The sequence below is a fragment of the Balaenoptera musculus genome, chromosome 2 (genome assembly GCF_009873245.2).
Source record: "Balaenoptera musculus isolate JJ_BM4_2016_0621 chromosome 2, mBalMus1.pri.v3, whole genome shotgun sequence".
Classification (NCBI taxonomy): domain Eukaryota; kingdom Metazoa; phylum Chordata; class Mammalia; order Artiodactyla; family Balaenopteridae; genus Balaenoptera; species Balaenoptera musculus.
The window spans coordinates 74734995-74752750 of record NC_045786.1 but is presented as its reverse complement, the minus strand read 5'-3'; the positions used below and the strand labels follow the sequence as shown (position 1 = coordinate 74752750).

At 41.2% G+C, this 17756-nt stretch overlaps 1 protein-coding gene across 1 annotated transcript in view; it reads right to left on the bottom strand.

Moving 5' to 3' along the window:
* Positions 1-11740: 11740 nt before the first annotated feature.
* The window catches only part of MYO1E (myosin IE), a 203090-nt gene continuing 197074 nt past the window's right edge, over positions 11741-17756 (bottom strand). Inside the window, exons 27-28 of the mRNA XM_036841088.1 lie at positions 17090-17259; positions 11741-12820 (exon numbers count right to left, since the gene is read on the bottom strand). Coding sequence (XP_036696983.1) covers positions 12744-12820; positions 17090-17259 — 247 coding nt within the window. The 3' untranslated portion in view covers positions 11741-12743. The remainder of the gene's footprint in view (positions 12821-17089; positions 17260-17756) is intronic.

Here is a 17756-nt window from a genome sequence, read left to right as displayed (position 1 = left end):
AAACACTGCAAACTCATGTAAGATTCATAAAGGCTGAGAAACTTTGCAGTAAGCTCATTTAATGCAGTGTTTCCCCAACCTGGAGCGTGGTAAAAGCTGCCTTCTGCGCGACTGAGGTCCCCAGGTGCCCGGCTCTCCGACTCAGCTGTGACGTGTGACTGCCCCATCCCGGGAGGAGAGGCTGGTTCCAGCGAGGCCTGGGCAGGTCAGGGCTGCCTGACTAGTAGAGCTTGAAGTTTCGAGCATGGAGAGGAACTGGGTGTCTTTATATGTTCAATCCTAGTATAAAGTCTTATAAATATCCCTTGTTGAGTTAGTGAAGCTTGTTCCCATGGCAGCCTTAGACCAACTTAGTCACAAGTGTGAATGGTAACGAAGTGAGAGCATGAGAGGGAGCTTTCCTGGCTCTGAAAAGCAGTTATTTCCCGGGGACGCCTGAGCTCCAACTTCTCATCGAGAAAGGATGGGTTTTGCAGGCGTATTCCAAAGACATTTTATAGCTTCTTTATTACATATTTTGCTTAGTTAAATATTAAATACCCTGACTCAGGAAATTCATACTTCCAGGATGTCATTTAAAAAAAAAAAAAAAAAAAAAGACCTTTAAGATACTTATCTGCCAAGCAGGCACCTAAACTAACATGTTATAAATGTGAAATAAGCTGTGAAAGTAGAAATCATAGTATCATAAAAACACTGAAATTAGAAAATGAGATGATGTAACCCCAGTATTTGAAGAGCACAAACTCTAAAGCTGGGTTGCTTGGGTTTAAGTCTACTTAGTAGCTGTGTGACCTCTGTGCTTGTTTCTGTGTCTGTAAAATGGGGATAAGAGCGTCTGCCTCAGAGTGTTGTACTCAAGTTTGTTAAGCACAGTATCTGGAGGTGCTTGAATGCTAGCGGCTTTTATTTTATTTATTTTTAAAAAAAATTTATTTATTTATTTATTTATTTATTTTTATTTTTGGCTGTGTTGGGTCTTCGTTTCTGTGCGAGGGCTTTCTCTAGTTGTGGCGAGCGGGGGCCACTCTTCATTGCGGTGCGCGGGCCTCTCACTGTCACGGCCTCTCTTGTTGTGGAGCACAGGCTCCAGTCGTGCAGGCTCAGTAGTTGTGGCTCACGGGCCTAGGTGCTCCACGGCATGTGGGATCTTCCCAGACCAGGGCTCGAACCCATATCCCCTGCATTGGCAGGCAGATTCTCAACCACTGCACCACCAGCGAAGCCCTAGCGGCTTTTATTTTAAGGAGGTTGATGGTCTTGGGAAGAGATGGACTCTGGGCATTCAAAGATACATCAGAATTCCTTTTTGTTTTTTTAAATTTTATTGAAGTATGGTTGATTTACAACGTTGTGTTAATTTCTGCTGTACAGCAAAGTGATTCAGTTATACATATATACATTCTTTTTTTTAGTATTCTTTTCCATTATGGTTTATCATAAGATACTGAATATAGTTCTTTGTGCTATACAGTAGGAGCTTGTTTATCTATCCATTCCATATATAATAGCTTACATCTGCTTAATCCCAACCTCCCACTCCATCCCTCCCCCAACCCCCTCCCCCTTGGCAACCACAAGTCTGTTCTCTATGTCCGTGAGTCTGTTTCTGTTTCATAGATAGGTTCGTGTCATATTTTAGATTCCACGTATAAGTGATATCATATGGCATTTGTCTTTCTGACTTCACTTAGTATGATAATCTCTAGTTGCATCCATGTTGCTGCAAATGGCAGTATTTCGTTCTTTTTTATGGCCGAGTAGTATTCCATTGTATATATGTACCACATCTTCTTTATCCATTCATCTGTCTATGAACATTTAGGTTGTTTCCACAGTGCTGCTATGAACATATGGGTGCATGTATCTTTTTGAATTACGGTTTTCTCTGGATATATGCACAGGAGTGGGATTGCTGGATCATATGGCAACTCTAGTTTTCTAAGGAACCTCCATACTGTTTTCCATAGTGGCTGCAACAATTTACATTCCCACCAACGGTGTAGAAGAGTTCCCTTTTCTCCACACCCTCTCCAGCATTTGTTATTTGTAGAGTTTTTAATGACGCCATTCTGACTGGTGTGAGGTGGTACTTCATTGTAGTTTTGATTTGCATTTCTCTAATAACTAGCAGTGTTGAGCATCTTTTCATGTGCCTGTTGGCCATCTTATATCTTCTTTGGAGGAATGTCTATTAAGGTCTTCTGCCCATTTTTTGATTGGGTTGTTTTTTTGTTGAGTTGTATGAGGTGTTTGTATATTTTGGAAATTAAGCCCTTGTTGGTCACATTGTTTGCAAATATTTTCTCCCATTCTGTAGGTTGTCTTTTTTTTTTTTTTTTAATGGTTTCCTTTGCTGTGCAAAAGCTCGTAAGTTTGATTAGGTCCCATTTGTTTATTTTTGCTTTTATTTCTATTGCCTTGGGAGACTGACCTAAGAAAACATTGGTACGATTTATGTCAGAGAATGTTTTGCCTATGTTCTCTTCTAGGAGTTTTATGGTGTCATGTCTTATGTTTAAGTCTTTAAGCTACTTTGAGTTTATTTTTATATATGGTGAGAGGGTGTGTTATAACTTCATTGATTTGCATGTGGCTGTCCAACTTTCCCAGCACAACTTGCTGAAGAGACTGTCTTTTTCCCATTATATATTCCAGCCTCCTTTGTTGAAGATTAACTGACTGTAGATGTGTGGGTTTATTTCTGGGCTCTCTATTCTGTTCCATTGATCCATATATCTGTTTTTGTGCCAATCCATGCTGTTTTGATTACTGTAGCTTTGTAGTATTGTCTGAAGTGTTAGACATAGCTCTTGCCCATCAAAAGAGTTTACCAATTTATAGCTATTGAGTCATATTTGTGAGGTTTTTCTTCTGTTTATAGGTTTTTGCTTTTTGAGAGAAAGATATTGGAAGTTTAAAGGTTGACAGTTAGACTATCAAACTCCTTAATATTTGTTGAGTTGAAGACCAAGATTAAAAACATGGGCCTTTGGGTCAATCAGGGTTCAAATGGTGGCTGGTCTGGTTGACAGCTGTGTGACCTTGGGTGAGGTAGTGAACCGTCCTGCACCTTCTTATTTGCAGAGTGGAGATTTTAGACTAGAACAGGCTGGTTAGCAGCACAGGTGCCATACAGTAGACAGGAAAGGGATCAAGATGAGTTCCAAAATTCAGGAGGAACTGTGAAGACCAGCCAGGCCTCAGGAGACAAAATAAGGAGGGAAAGGGGGCAACAATGCAGAGTGGCTCCTATTCTTTTGTCTACAAAGGGTGAGAGGTTCAGTGAAATTGTTAGGCTCTCCACCAAAGATGCACCATGCACGCTTTGCTCCTGAACCCGGACTCTACCCCCACTTGCCAATGAAACTGCCCAGAAAACCACCTGTACCAGAGGCAGGGCCAGCCCAGGTCTGCCCAGCTCCACTCAGGTCTGGGGGAGTTGAAAGGGAGTCACAAGTGAGAGGATTTGGATTGTGCACATGCCCTGCTCCGCAGCGAGCTGTTGGAGACCGTAAGTTCTGTGGCTGCACAGCCATGTTGTCTCTCACTTGTTCTTGTGAGCATCTCTGCCTGGAAGGAGCCATGGCTGAGAGGGAGCTCTCAGCCCTGGGCAAGCTGCTCTGTGCAGAGACTGTTTCCAGCAAGAGGCTCCCAATCCCCCTTGCACCTGAGGCCATGTGACTAAGTTCTGGCCAGCAGAATATGAGTGGACGTGGTGTGTGTGCTTTGGAGGGAACATCCTTTAAAAAGGAAACTGCACTCCTCACCCCTTTCTGCCTTCATGGGGTGGACTTGGTAATAATGGTGACGGGTCATGTGTGATCAGGTGGGTGTGGGTGGTCTGCACCCCTGCTGGTGGGGGAGCAAGCTCATAAGGAAAGCTCAGCTTTGCCCTCTCCATGGGCGAGTCTCACTTTCCTGAGCACTGTGGAGAGATGGCCCTTTGCGTAACGTTTTCAGAAAACCAGATGCTCGGGCTTCCCTGGTGGCGCAGTGGTTAAGAATCCGCCTGCCAATGCAGAGAACAGGGGTTCGAGCCCTGGTTGGGGAAGATCCCACATGCTGCGGAGCAACTAAGCCCGTGCGCCACAACTACTGAGCCTGTGCTCTACAGCCCATGAGCCACAACTACTGAGCCTGCGTGCCACAACTACTGAAGCCCGCGTGCCTAGACCCTGTGCTCCGCAACAAGAGAAGCCACTGCAATGAGAAGCCTGCGCACCGCAACCAAGAGTAGCCTCTACTTGCCGCAACTAGAGAAAGCCCGCATGCAGCAACAAAGACCCAACACAGCCAAAAATTAAAAAAAAAACAAAAAACAAAAAACCAGGTGCTCTCCCTGCATGTGGCATCCTCCATTTATTAGCACTTACCCACTCTGTGGTCCTTAAAATGTGGCCAGTTTTTTTTTTTTTTAATTTAATTTATTTTATTTTTGGCTGCTTTGGGTCTTCATTGACGTGCGCGGGCTTTCTCTAGTTGCGGTGAGCGGGGGCTACTCTTTGTTGCGGTGTGCGGGCTTCTCATTGGAGTGGCTTCTCTTGTTGCGGAGCATGGGCTCTAGGCGTGCGGGCTTCAGTAGTTGTGGCTCACAGGCTCTAGAGTGCAGGATCAGTAGTTGTGGCGCATGGGCTTAGTTGCCCCGCGGCATGTGGGATCTTCCCGGACCAGGGCTCGAACCCGTATCCCCTGCATTGGCAGGCAGATTCTTAACCACTGCGCCACCAGGGAAGCCCTGTGGCCAGTTTTAAGAAGTCAATGAGGTCAAAACCCTTTTCATGATAATACTAGCATGTTATTTGCTTTTTTCATTCTTCATTGTCAGTAGTTGATGGTGGAATCTTCCAGAGGCTATATGACATGTGATGATAGAATGTGTGTGTTCGTTGGTGTTTTAAAATTTTCTCAGTTGAATTTCTAATATGGTAAATACTGATAGCTATAACCCACAAAAGCAGAATTCTTGGAGGTCTTCAATAATACGGAAGAGTGTAAAGGGTTTGGGAACTGCTGGTCCAGCAAGTTTGAACACCTCTGCCCTAGGGTCCAAGTTCAAGCCTGCTCATGTGGTTCTTGGTTACTTTATTAATTAATTAATTAATTAATTAATTAATTAATTATAGCTTCAAATTAGATTTTTTAATTTTTAAATTTTATTTTTTTATATAGCAGTTTCTTATTAGTTATCTATTTTATACATGTTAGTGTATACATGTCAATCCCAATCTCCTAATTCATCCGACCACCACCACTACCCCCACCCGTGTTCCCCCCTTGGTGTCCATACATTTGTTCTCTACATCTGTGTCTCTGTTTCTGTGCTGCAAACTGGTTCATCTGTACCATTTTTCTAGATTCCACATATATGCGTTAATATACGATACTTGTTTCTCTCTTTCTGACTTACTTCACTTGTATGACAGTCTGTAGGTCCATCCGCGTCTCTGCAAGTGACCCAATTTCGTTCCTTTTTATGGCTGAGTAATATTCCATTGTATATATGTACCACATCTTCTTTATCCATTCGTCTGTCAGTGGGCATTTAGGTTGCTTCCATGACCTGGCTATTGTAAACAGTGCTGCAATGAACATTGGGGTGCATGTGTCTTTTTGAATTATGGTTTTCTCTGGGTATATGCCCACTAGTGGGATTGCTGGGTCATATGATAATTCTATTTTTAGTTTTTTAAGGAACCTCCATACTGTTCTCCATAGTGGCTGTATCAATTTACATTCCCACCAACAGAGCAAGAGGGTTCCCTTTTCTCCACCCCCTCTCCAGCATTTATTGTTTCTAGATTTTCTGATGATGCCCATTCTAACTGGTGTGAGGTGATACCTCATTGTAGTTTTGATTTGCATTTCTCTAATAATTAGTGATGTTGAGCAGCTTTTCATGTGCTTCTTGGCCATCTGTATGTCTTCTTTGGAGAAATGTCTATTTAGGTCTTCTACCCATTTTTGCATTGGGTTGTTTGTTTTTTTAATATTGAGCTGCATGAGCTGTTTATGTATTTTGGAGATTAATCCTTTGTCCGTTGATTTGTTTGCAAATATTTTCTCCCATTCTGAGGGTTGTCTTTTTGTCTTGTTTGTAGTTTCCTTAGCTCTTAAGTCTCATTAGGTCCCATTTGTTTATTTTTGTTTTTATTTCCATTACTCTAGGAGGTGGATCAAAAAAGATCTTGCTGTGATTTATGTCAAAGAGTGTTCTTCCTATGTTTTCCTCTAAGAGTTTTATAGTGTCAGGTCTTACATTTAGGTCTCTAATCCATTTTGAGTTTATTTTTGTGTATGGTGTTAGGGAGTGTTCTAATTTTATTCTTTTACATGTAGCTGTCCAGTTTTCCCAGCACCACTTATTGAAGAGACTGTCTTTTCTCCATTGTATATCCTTGCCTCCTTTGTCATAGATTAGTTGACCATAGGTGCGTGGGTTTATCTCTGGGCTTTCTATCTTGTTCCATTGAGCTATATTTCTGTTTTTGTGCCAGCACCATATTGTCTTGATGACTGTAGCTTTGTAGTATAGTCTGAAGTCAGGGAGTCTGATTCCTCCAGCTCTGTTTTTTCCCTCAAGACTGCTTTGGCTATTCGGGGTCTTTTGTGTCTCCATACAAATTTTAAGATTTTTTGTTCTAGTTCTGTTAAAAAAAAAAAAAAAGGCCATTGGTAATTTGATAGGGATTGCATTGAATCTGTAGATTGCTTTGGGTAGTATAGTCATTTTCACAATGTTGATTCTTCCAATCCAAGAACATGATATATCTCTCCATCTGTTGGTATCATCTTTAATTTCTTTCATCAGTGTCTTATAGTTTTCTGCATACAGGTCTTTTGTCTCCCTAGGTAGGTTTATTCCTGGGTATTTTATTCTTTTTGTTGCAGTGGTAAATGGGAGTGTTTCCTTAATTTCTCTTTCAGATTTTTCATCATTAGTGTATAGGAATGCAAGAGATTTCTGTGCATTAATTTTGTATCCTGCAACTTTACCAAATTCATTGATTAGCTCTAGTAGTTTTCTGGTGGCATCTTTAGGATTCTCTGTGTATAGTATCATGTCATCTGCAAACAGTGACAGCTTTACTTCTTCTTTTCTGATTTGGATTCCTTTTATTTCTTTTTCTTCTCTGATTGCCATGGCTAGGACTTCCAAAACTATGTTGAATAACAGTGGTGACAGTGGACATCCTTGTCTTGTTCCTGATCTTAGAGGAAATGCTTTCAGTTTTTCACCATTGAGAATGATGTTTGCTGTGGGTTTGTCATATATGGCCTTTATTATGTTGAGGTAGGTTCCCTCTATGCCCACTTTCTGCAGAGTTTTTATCATAAATGGGTGTTGAATTTTGTCAAAAGCTTTTTCTGCATCTATTGAGATGATCATATGGTTTTTATCCTTCAATTTGCTAATATGGTGTATCACATTGATTGTTTTGCATATATTGAAGAATCATTGCATCCCTGGGATAAATTCCACTTGATCATGGTGTATAATCTTTTTAATGTGTTGTTGGATTCTGTTTGCTAGTATTTTGTTGAGGATTTTTGCATCTATATTCATCAGTGATATTGGTCTGTAATTTTCTTTTTTTGTAGTATCCTTGTCTGGTTTTGGTATCAGGGTGATGGTGGCCTCATGGAATGAGTTTGGGGGGGTGTTCCTTCCTCTGCAATTTTTTGGAAGAGTTTGAGAAGGATAGGTGTTAGCTCTTCTCTAAATGTTTGATAGAATTCACCTGTGAAGCCATCTGGTCCTGGGCTTTTGTTTGTTGGAAGACTTTTAATCACAGTTTGGATCTCATTACTTGTGATTTGTCTGTTTCTATTTTCTATTTCTTCCTGGTTCAGTCTTGGAAGGTTATACCTTTCTAAGAATTTGTCCATTTCTTCCAGGTTGTCCATTTTATCCCATTTTGGCATAGAGTTGCTTGTAGTAGTCTCTTAGGATGCTTTGTATTTCTGTGGTGTCTGTTGTAACTTCTCCTTTTTCATTTCTAAGTTTATTGATTTGAGTCTTCTCCCTCTTTTTCTTGATGAGTCTGGCTAATGCTTTATCAATATTGTTTATCTTCTCAAAGAACCAGCTTTTAGTTTTATTGATCTTTGCTATTGTTTTCTTTGTTTCTATTTCATTTATTTCTGCTCTGATCTTTATGATTTCTTTCCCTCTACTAACTTTGGGTTTTGTTTGTTCTTCTTTCTCTAGTTCCTTTAGGTGTAAGGTTAGATTGTTTTCTTGAGATTTTTCTTGTTTCTTTAGGTAGGCTTTTATAGCTATAAACTTCCCTCTTAGAACTGCTTTTGCTGCATCCCATAGGTTTTGGATCGTCGTGTTTTCATTGTCATGTCTCTAGGTATTTTTTAATTTCCTCTTTGATTTCTTCAGTGATCTCTTGGTTATTTAGTAACATATTGTTTCGCCTCCATGTGTTTGTGATTTTTATGGGTTTTTTCCCTGTAATTGATTTCTAATCTCATAGTGTTGTGGTCAGAAAAGATGCTTGATATGATTTCAATTTTCTTAAATTTACTGAGGCTTGATTTGTGACCCAAGATGTGATCTATCCTGGAGAATGTTCCATGCGCACTTGAGAAGAAAATGTAATCTGCTGTTTTCTGGTGGAATGTCCTATAAATATCAATTAAATCTATCTGGTCTATTGTGTCATTTAAAGCTTGTGTTTCCTTATTAATTTTCTGTTTGGATGATCTGTCCTTTGGTGTAAGTGAGGTGTAAAAGTCCCCCACTATTGTGTTACTGTCGATTTCCTCTTTTATAGCTGTTAGCAGTTGCCGTATGTATTGAGGTGGTCCTATGTTGGGTGCATATATATTAATAATTGTTATAGCTTTTTCTTTGATTGATCCCTTGATCATTTTGTACTGTCCTTCCTCGTCTCTTGTAACATTCTTTATTTTATAATCTATTTTATCTGATAATGAGTATTGCTACTCCAGCTTTGTTTTGATTTCCATTTGCATGGAATATCTTTTTCCATCCCCTCATTTTCAGTCTGTATGTGTCCCTAGGTCTGAAGTGGGTCTCTTGTAGACAGCATATATATATGGGTCTTGTTTTTGTATCCATTCAGCAAGCCTGTGTCTTTTGGTTGGAGCATTTAATCCATTCATGTTTAAGGTAATTATTGATATGTATGTTCCTATGACCATTTTCTTAATTGTTTTGTATTTGTTTTTGTAGGTCCTTTTCTTCTCTTGTGTTTCCCACTTAGAGAAGTTCCTTTAGCATTTGTTGTAGAGCTGGTTTGGTGGTACTGAATTCTCTTAGCTTTTGCTTGTCTGTAAAGCTTCTGATTTCTGCATCGAATCTGAATGAGATCCTTGCTGGGTAGAGTAACCTTGGTTGTAGTTTCTCCCTTTCATCACTTTAAGTATATCATGCCACTCCTTTCTGGCTTGTAGAGTTTTTGCTGAGAAATCAGCTGTTAAACTTATGGGAGTTTCCTTATATGTTATTTGTCGTTTTTTCCTTGCTGCTTTCAATAATTTTTCTTTGTCTTTAATTTTTGCCAATTTGATTACTATGTGTCTTGGCATGTTTCTCCTTGGGTTTATCCTGTATGGGACTCTCTGTGCTTCCTGGACTTGGGTGGCTATTTCCTTTCCCATATTAGGGAAGTTTTCGACTATAATCTCTTCAAATATTTTCTCAGGTCCTTTCTCTCTCTCTTCTCCTTCTGGGACCCCTATAATGCAAATGTTGTTGCATTTAATGTTGTCCCAGAGGTGTCTCAGGCCATCTTCATTTCTTTTCATTCTTTTTCTTTATTCTGTTCCACAGCAGTGAATTCCACCATTCTGTCTTCCAGGTCACTTATCCGTTCTTCTGCCTCAGTTATTCTGCTATTGATTCCTTCTAGTGTATTTTTCGTTTCAGTTATTGTATTGTTCATCTCTGTTTGTTTGTTCTTTAATTCTTCTGGGTCTTTGTTAAACATTTCTTGCATCTTCTCGATCTTTGCCTCCATTCTTTTCTCGAGGTCCTGGATCATCTTCGCTATCATTATTTTGAATTCTTTTTCTGGAAGGTTGCCTATCTAGCTCCACTTCACTTAGTTGTTTTTCTGGGGTTTTATCTTGTTCCTTCATCTGGTACATAGCACTCTGCCTTCTCATCTTGTCTGTCTTTCTGTGAATGTGGTTTTTGTTCCACAGGCTGCTAGTGTTGGAGGGTCTCCTGCAGAGGCAGGGGGTGGCTGTGTCTCACTGTGAGGACAAGGACACTGGCAGCAGAAGTTCTGGGAAGTACTCCTTGGTGTGAGCCGTCCCAGAGTCCGCCATTAGCCCCACCAAAGAGCCTGGGTAGGCTCCAGTGTTGGGTCGCCTCAGGCCAAACAAGCAACTCTTGGTTACTTTAAACCATCAGCTGAAGGAATCTGTCACATTTTTACAATGCAGTTTCTACTGCTATACATGTGTGGTGTGTGCACACACATGCCCCTTCTCCTAAACAGGACGGCAAGTTCTAGAAGGCTGGGATGGCTCTTAATCCTCTTTATGTTGCCCCTGGTTAAGTGATTCTTGAAGTAATTTCATGTCTGTTTAACTGAACAGTGAACAAAATGGCAGGCCTGGCTGGATCCAGAGATGAGAGGAAACCAATGTTTAAGTCTTCTTCACCTATAAACATCAATTCAGTCACCTATTCGGGCAACATCTGTTGAGCACTTACTTGAGCATGGCCCTGGGTGAGCCACGTGGGAGCTGGGACAGGGGTTCATGGTAACACAGGAATGCGGTTTGGGCGGTCCTGCCCGTGAGAAAGCAGCCTGCACCTTGAGTCTGCTCAAGGGGAGTCCGTGATGCTCCTCATTTGAATTCTGGTTCTGTCTCCTTCCTCCAACTCTCAGTGAGCCCAGGAATGTGAAATTTAAAGTCCCTTGTAAAATAGAGAGACTATTAGTGTCCATAGAATTACCTTTCCTTATGTCATCACATTATGGCTTTATTTTCCTCTCTCTTAGGTGGTCACAAAATGGAAGTGAAATTTAAACTTTGTTTATTGTTAGCAAATGAAGTTTGCTCTCTGTACCTGAAGTAAAATAGAATTATTTACTTTGCCCCAAATTCAGATATATTTTTCCCCTAATATGTAATCCCTGATAATTTTTTTCCCATGGACTTGGGGATCCTGAAATGGCAAGAGGTGTGTGTGGTCAAATCCTACTTTCCCAGGAGCTTACGAATGGCTGAGGGCAACTGGGAGAAGGAGAGGTTAAGAAGTGATGGTACCCCTATGACCAATTCCTTATTGATGGACATGACAGTGTTTCCAACTTTTCACTACTACTGCAGTAAACACTGCCTTGGTGTGCTAGGGCTGCCTTAATTAAGTACCGCAGACTGGGTGGCTTACCACCAGAAATTTACTGCCTTACCATTGCAGAGGCTGGAAGTCCAATATGCAGATGTTGGCAGGAATGGTTTCCTCTGAGGGCTGTGAGGACCTGTTCCAAGCCCTTGGCTTGCAGGTGGCTGACTCTTCACCTCATCTTCTCCTTCTCTGTGTGTTGATTGATCTGTGTCCAAATCTCGTTTTATCAGGATACCACTTGTACTGGATTAGGGCCCTCACTAACGACCCCATTTTAACTTGATTACCTCTGTAAAGACCCTGTTTCCAAGTAAGGTGCTAGGGGTTAGGACTTCAACATACCTTCTCTTGTGGCAGTGGACACAATCCAAGCTGGACAGACGTCATGAAAGAACAAGGTGGTTCACTGATTCCTTTATTTATTTAGGAGGTAAGGGGAGGAGACATGGGGTGGGGGGCCAGCAGAGGAAAATTACCTACAGGAGAGGGTTGGGAAGGGTTTGCAGGGACTGAGCTAGAAAGCAGTAACACTGATTCTATAGTTGAAAAGGAGTAGTGCACAACTGTAAGTACCTGGTGTGAGTTTTGTAATAAATCCTATCTTATGAATAAGTACAGTGGAATACTACTTAGTACATTCATACATGTTTCTATCATCTTGAGATTTTTTATATATACAGTATATGATCTGTTTTTATAAATGTACAGCTTGAAAAAAAAGAGATCCTTCTTGTAATAGGTACAGCATTAAACACAAAAACCAACATGGGCCAGCCACATTCCAACTGAAGACCCAGAGAAAGCCTGGCCGACAGCCCAGCCTCAGCCCCTGCAGCCCAGCAAAGTGTAAACCAGCACCCACTGCACCTGTGGGCTCGGCGGGCCCTTGACATTTGCACGGGAAGTGCCTGCTCACGCCAAGCCCCACCTGCAGAGAGTGGGTCTTCCCTGAGGGAAGGTGGCCGAGGAATGTGTACGTCAGGTAATGAAAAGAGGGATGAAAGAAATGTGCTCTTCAACTAAAGGCACTTGTCAGTGGCCGCCTACAGCCATTCCCTGGGCCTGGTGAGTGAGCAGGTGCTATTTTGTTAGAGTCAGCAAGGTCTGAGTGGACCTCACCTGTCCTCTCACCAGGTTTAAATAGAATAAATAAATCTGAGTGGGTGCTTGGTTTGCCCTCCGGGGTTCCTATGAATAGGCTACCTTTTAGGATCATTTATGGAGTGACATTCCCTGTCCCCAGCCCAGCTTTTGGAGGGCCTCCATGGGCAAGATGCCAGAATAGCTCCAGGCCTTGCAGAAGCAATTGCTCACTATGGATCAGAAGGAGAGCCCCCAAATGTCCCCTCCCCTGTCTGTGCCTGAAGTTCCTCTGTCCTGTGCATCGGAGTCTCTGTGCGCCTCAGATCTTGGTCACGTAGTTGTTGGGGAACAGGCCCTGCTTGCCTCTTAGCCGCCCGGTCCACCAGCCAGAAGGATCTGCAGGGACACAGATGGTGGAGATGATGGTGAGCAAGGCTTTCTGCCCAGGCCAGATGCACCCTGCTCCTGTGGGTGCATCCCACGGGCAAAGGGCTCCATCCATGTTCTTTCCCTTCTTAATTTTAATGAAAACTAGACATGCAGATGTTCCACTCAGGCCCTGTTCCAGAAGACCCCGCTGCCCAGATGTGAGGTTTTGCTGTCAGTCTCCAGCTCTCGGCCCTGTGGGATCTGCCCTGCCTTGGAGACATTGCTTTTCTCGGGGCCTAAGCCTTCCAGCCTCCCCTGCGAGCAGTCCTGGCTCTGGGGCAGCTGCTGGGCCGGCAGACTGTGAGGTCGCCTTGTGGTCAGATGGCTCTAATCCTGCTTCCCCCCTTTTCTTTCACAGTGGCTATTCCCCCACTGCATCTTTCATACTCCTCACTCCACCTCACAGCCTTTCTGGGAGAACTGATCTGCAACACTTCACCGTAATTACGTCCCAGCTTAATCCCAGTCCCTTCAGCAGTAATTTGGTATATATTTTTCTGTGATTATAAACACACACATTCATTTTAAACAGGCCATTCTATACCTTACTATTCTGTATCTTGCTTTTCAATACTCAATAATCTTTCCATGACTATCTCATTTTTTAAACAGCTGCATTGTATACCAAATTTTATATAACACTCCCTTACTGATGGACATTTGTTCCCCAATTTTTCATTGTTAATGCAATAAATGTCCATACATATGTCTGTATTATGTCCACGTGCAAGTAGTTCTATAGGATAGATTCTTGGATCAAAGAATATGCACCTTCTAGTATCCTTTGTAAGAAAATCTAATTTATTTTTTGTAATAGGTAATACTTTCATGTGTACTTGCAGAAGTACAAAAGGATAAACAGTGAAAACAGCTACCCAGATCCCTTCTTTGAGGGCAAGCAGTATTACCTATTTCTTGCACTTTCTTCCAGAGATATTTCATGTCTATAAAGGCATTTATTCAAACAAACAAACAAACGAAAAAACCTCTTTTGTACACAAGTGGTAGCATACTACATGTTCTGTACTTTTTAAACCTTAATAATACATACTACAAATCATTTCATATCTGTATATAAAGAGCTTCTGTATTCTATAGCTGCTTATATTCCACTGTTCATATCATTTGCCTGTTTTTCTATTGATTGCTGGTCTCTTGTTGATTAGGAGTTCTTTATATACTAGTGAATCTGTCACATGAGTTACAAATATCCCTCTTCCAATTTTTATGACATTTTAATATTTGAGCAGTTGAATCAGATGATGATTTTACAGCTTTTTAGTTTTCTATCAATCACTTTTAGAAATCCTTTCCCACACTGACAGTAAAAGAAAACTCTTCTATACTTACTTCTAGGACTTTTATGTTTCTTTTACGCATGTAAATATTAATTTATTTGGGACTTATCTTGGGGGAAGGGGTTAATATATAAATCCAAAGTAATCATTTTGATACGGGGATTTTACAATTTTGATAAATACTGTTAACTTTCCTTCCCAAAAGTCTATTCCAGCAGTAAATAGTGAAAGGAGGTACCTATTTCCCTGACTAACCGAAGATATTACACTCCACACTTTATTTGCAATGACAAAATCCAGAAAGTTCTGAAAATTAAGTTTTCTGAAACTCATTTCATGGGAAAGCTTGACCTGAACTGACATGGGCTTGTTTATGATGTCTCTTTCCACTGCATGTGAATGCTCTCAGGTTCCACGGCAGAAATACCGAGGCTGATCTAAGCTGTTTCCCTGGGACCCGCAAGGGGTGTTACATACTATGAAAAAGCTCCCATCTCTGATTTCTGAAACTCAGTTAGCTCGAAGGATTTGGATTAGGGAATGTGAACTCTCACTTTTTTTTTTTTTTCTTTTGGCCTCATCTCGCAGCTTGCAGGATCTTAGTTCCCAGAGTAGGGATTGAACCTGGGGCCCGGGCAGTGAAAGCACCGACTCCTAACCACTGGACTGCCAGGGAAGTCCCTCTCATATTTTAATCTTTGCTGCTATCACAGATGAAATGCTTTGCTTTGCATTTCGCTGATGGTTAAGTAGGCTCTGCTGTGCACTGATTGCCTCAATAGCCTTTGTCCACTTTTGGGCCGGATTATTTGTATTATTTACATGGAGGAGCTATTTATATATGTAAAACATTTTTGCCTAGTCTGTTTTCCATAATTTAACTTTGTTCCCAGTGCTATTCACCATATAGGTTTTAATTTAGCCTTTTTATGAGGTTAAATCCCATATGGTTTTTGAGTTTGACATCTTCCATAGGAAGACTTTTCTCACCCAAAGATTAATATAATATTCTAGGTTTCCTTCTAAGACTTTTGTAATTTAATTATATAGTTTTAGATCTTTAATTTATCTGATATTTATTTTGTGTATGAGGCAGAGATCAAACTTTTCTTTTCAAAATGGAAAGTAATTGTCTATCCTTTCCCCTGATTTCAAATGCCACATTTACCATCTATTAAATACCTATGCACACAAGGGTCTGCTTCTGAATGCTGTTCTATCCTTTGTATCTATATGTCAATTCCTGCACTCACACCACACTGTTTAAATTACAGCAATAATTTATAGCATGTTTTGATAACTTTTAGGACTCTACATTTTACACAAATATATGTTTTAATTATATCCAGTACATGTTATTTCTAGAAAATTTTGAAAATACTGAGAAGTGAAAAGAAAGTAATACTTAAAGTTCAACACTTAAGGAGACCACTTTAACATTTTCTATTTTTAAACATTTTTTTTAGAAAACATTTTTCTATTCCATGTGTTTTATATTTTTACAGAAATGAGACTGTAGTCCACAGTCGCTAACCTAACTTTTTCCTTTTCTCCATGAACATTTTTCCATTTCAATAATGTATGTACTTTTGCATCATTATCTTTAACACAAAAATTTTTGCATCAAAGTTCACTGAATGGATATAGCAAAGCTTATTAAACTAATCCCCGTCACTGGATACTAGGTCATTTCCCATATTTTTGCTGAACAAAGCTGGTGATAAAAATTGTTTGTATTACTAAGAGTTTATTTCAATACTTTTTTTATTACAACTTTTGAAGGATACTAAATGACTTAAAATATTAACACCTGTAGAAAACCAGATGGCTAAAGGAGATAAAAAGAGCACCCAGAGAACATTTAGAAGGAGGTTGGTCTGGGGACCTGGAGTTCTCCTGGGAGTGAGCCCAGGTGATTCCTAGAACTGCCCTTGGCTACCTCTTCCTGAAAGCTAGCCCTGCCATGAACCACTCTCCACTCAGGTTGTCCTTACTCTGCTCATACACCTTGGATGGCTCCACTCTGTCTTGACAACTTGTCTTGAGCCTGACACCCAGGGCCTCTAGGACCAGGCCACTCTGGCTTCATCTCATCCCCCACGACATCTCCTCAGGGATTCTGCACCTGGGTTGAGTGTCGGCTCATTTTCCTAAAAGGACCCACTCTTTCCAGCCTCCATGGCGCCTCTCTCTGTCAGTCTTCCTATCCCTCACCACAAATGCCATTTCCTTCATGGGGCTTTTTCTAACATCCTAAGTTAAGAGTTATCTTTGTTTTTTATGCTTCATCTTTGTTTTTTATGCTTCCATAAGGAATAATGTTTGATTATATGTATATTATATTCTAACTTACCTTCTTTACCAAATTAGTAACATATTCAGCCAAGCCCACAGACCACTTTTATAATGGATGTTACAAGTTGTCTCCCTGGCTTCCATTCCATCTACCTTCATTAGGAGGAGGCCATGAAATCTGGGTGGGAGAGGCCTAACTCCCGTTACCTCGGGCTGTCCCAGCCAGGTCTAACCCACTTGGGGTACAGCCTTTGCCTTGCTACAGAGATTGATTCAGGGATGGGCACATGACCAATTTGGTCCAATCTGAGGGAAGCCTGGGACCTTTGTCCAATGGCTAAGAGAAGTTTCAGAGGTAAAGTGGATTTCGGAGATGGTTTGATCTGTTGGCCTGGAACTGATACAGCCTTTTTGCTACCATGAGGAAAAACAGCCTGAGGAGGGAACAGATACAAAGAAGAGGGCAGAGCTGAAAGAAGTATTTTTTAAAAATGAAGCTGGAGTCTTGATTAGCCTGAAACCTGACCTACCTCTGCAAGTTTCAGTGAGAGGAGCCCACAAATTCCTTTCACATTTATACTAGTTTTTATAGCAATATAACCATATGCTTTTTGGAGGCTGTCCCAGCCAGCCATGCACTTACCTTCTTTGATAATATCGATAATGTCATTGGCATTGAAGCTGAGTTCGTCTGTGTCCTGAGCATCATAGGCATACAGAGCCTTGCACTGTGGCACCTGAGGCTTGGGCTTGGGCTGGGGCTTGGGTCTGCCCCCTGCTGGGGGAGGCCGGCTGCTTGTTTGTCTCCGGACCCTGTGGAAAGAGTGGAGGCAGGTGAGAAGGGACCCAACAGGAGGCAGCAGCACCACATGGTAGTTTGGAGCATGGGGCCAGCACTGGCCAGCTCAAGTTCAAGTCCAGCCCTATCCTTAAGAAGGACATGTCACTTCCTAAACTTTCTCAGAGAGTAAAACACCCTCCCTGACAAGGTCATTGCAAAAGCATGTAGCTAGCTCTTCATAAACATTAGCCTCTGTTGCTGTGTCCCCAGCATAGAAGGAAATGTGGAAAAGACACACATTCCTACCAAGGTTTATAAAACGTATTTATACATCTAAATGATAATAAAACAAATAGTCATGTATCTATCCCCCTCCCTCAACTGTGGAAACAGAACTTTGCCGTAGAAGCCTGCAGGTGCCTCTCCTCAACTGCAATCCCTCCCAGAATGAACCCCTAGCTTGCATTTTGTATTAATAATTCTGCTTTGCTTTGTAGTTTTACCACGCACATAAGTATCCCTAAATGAT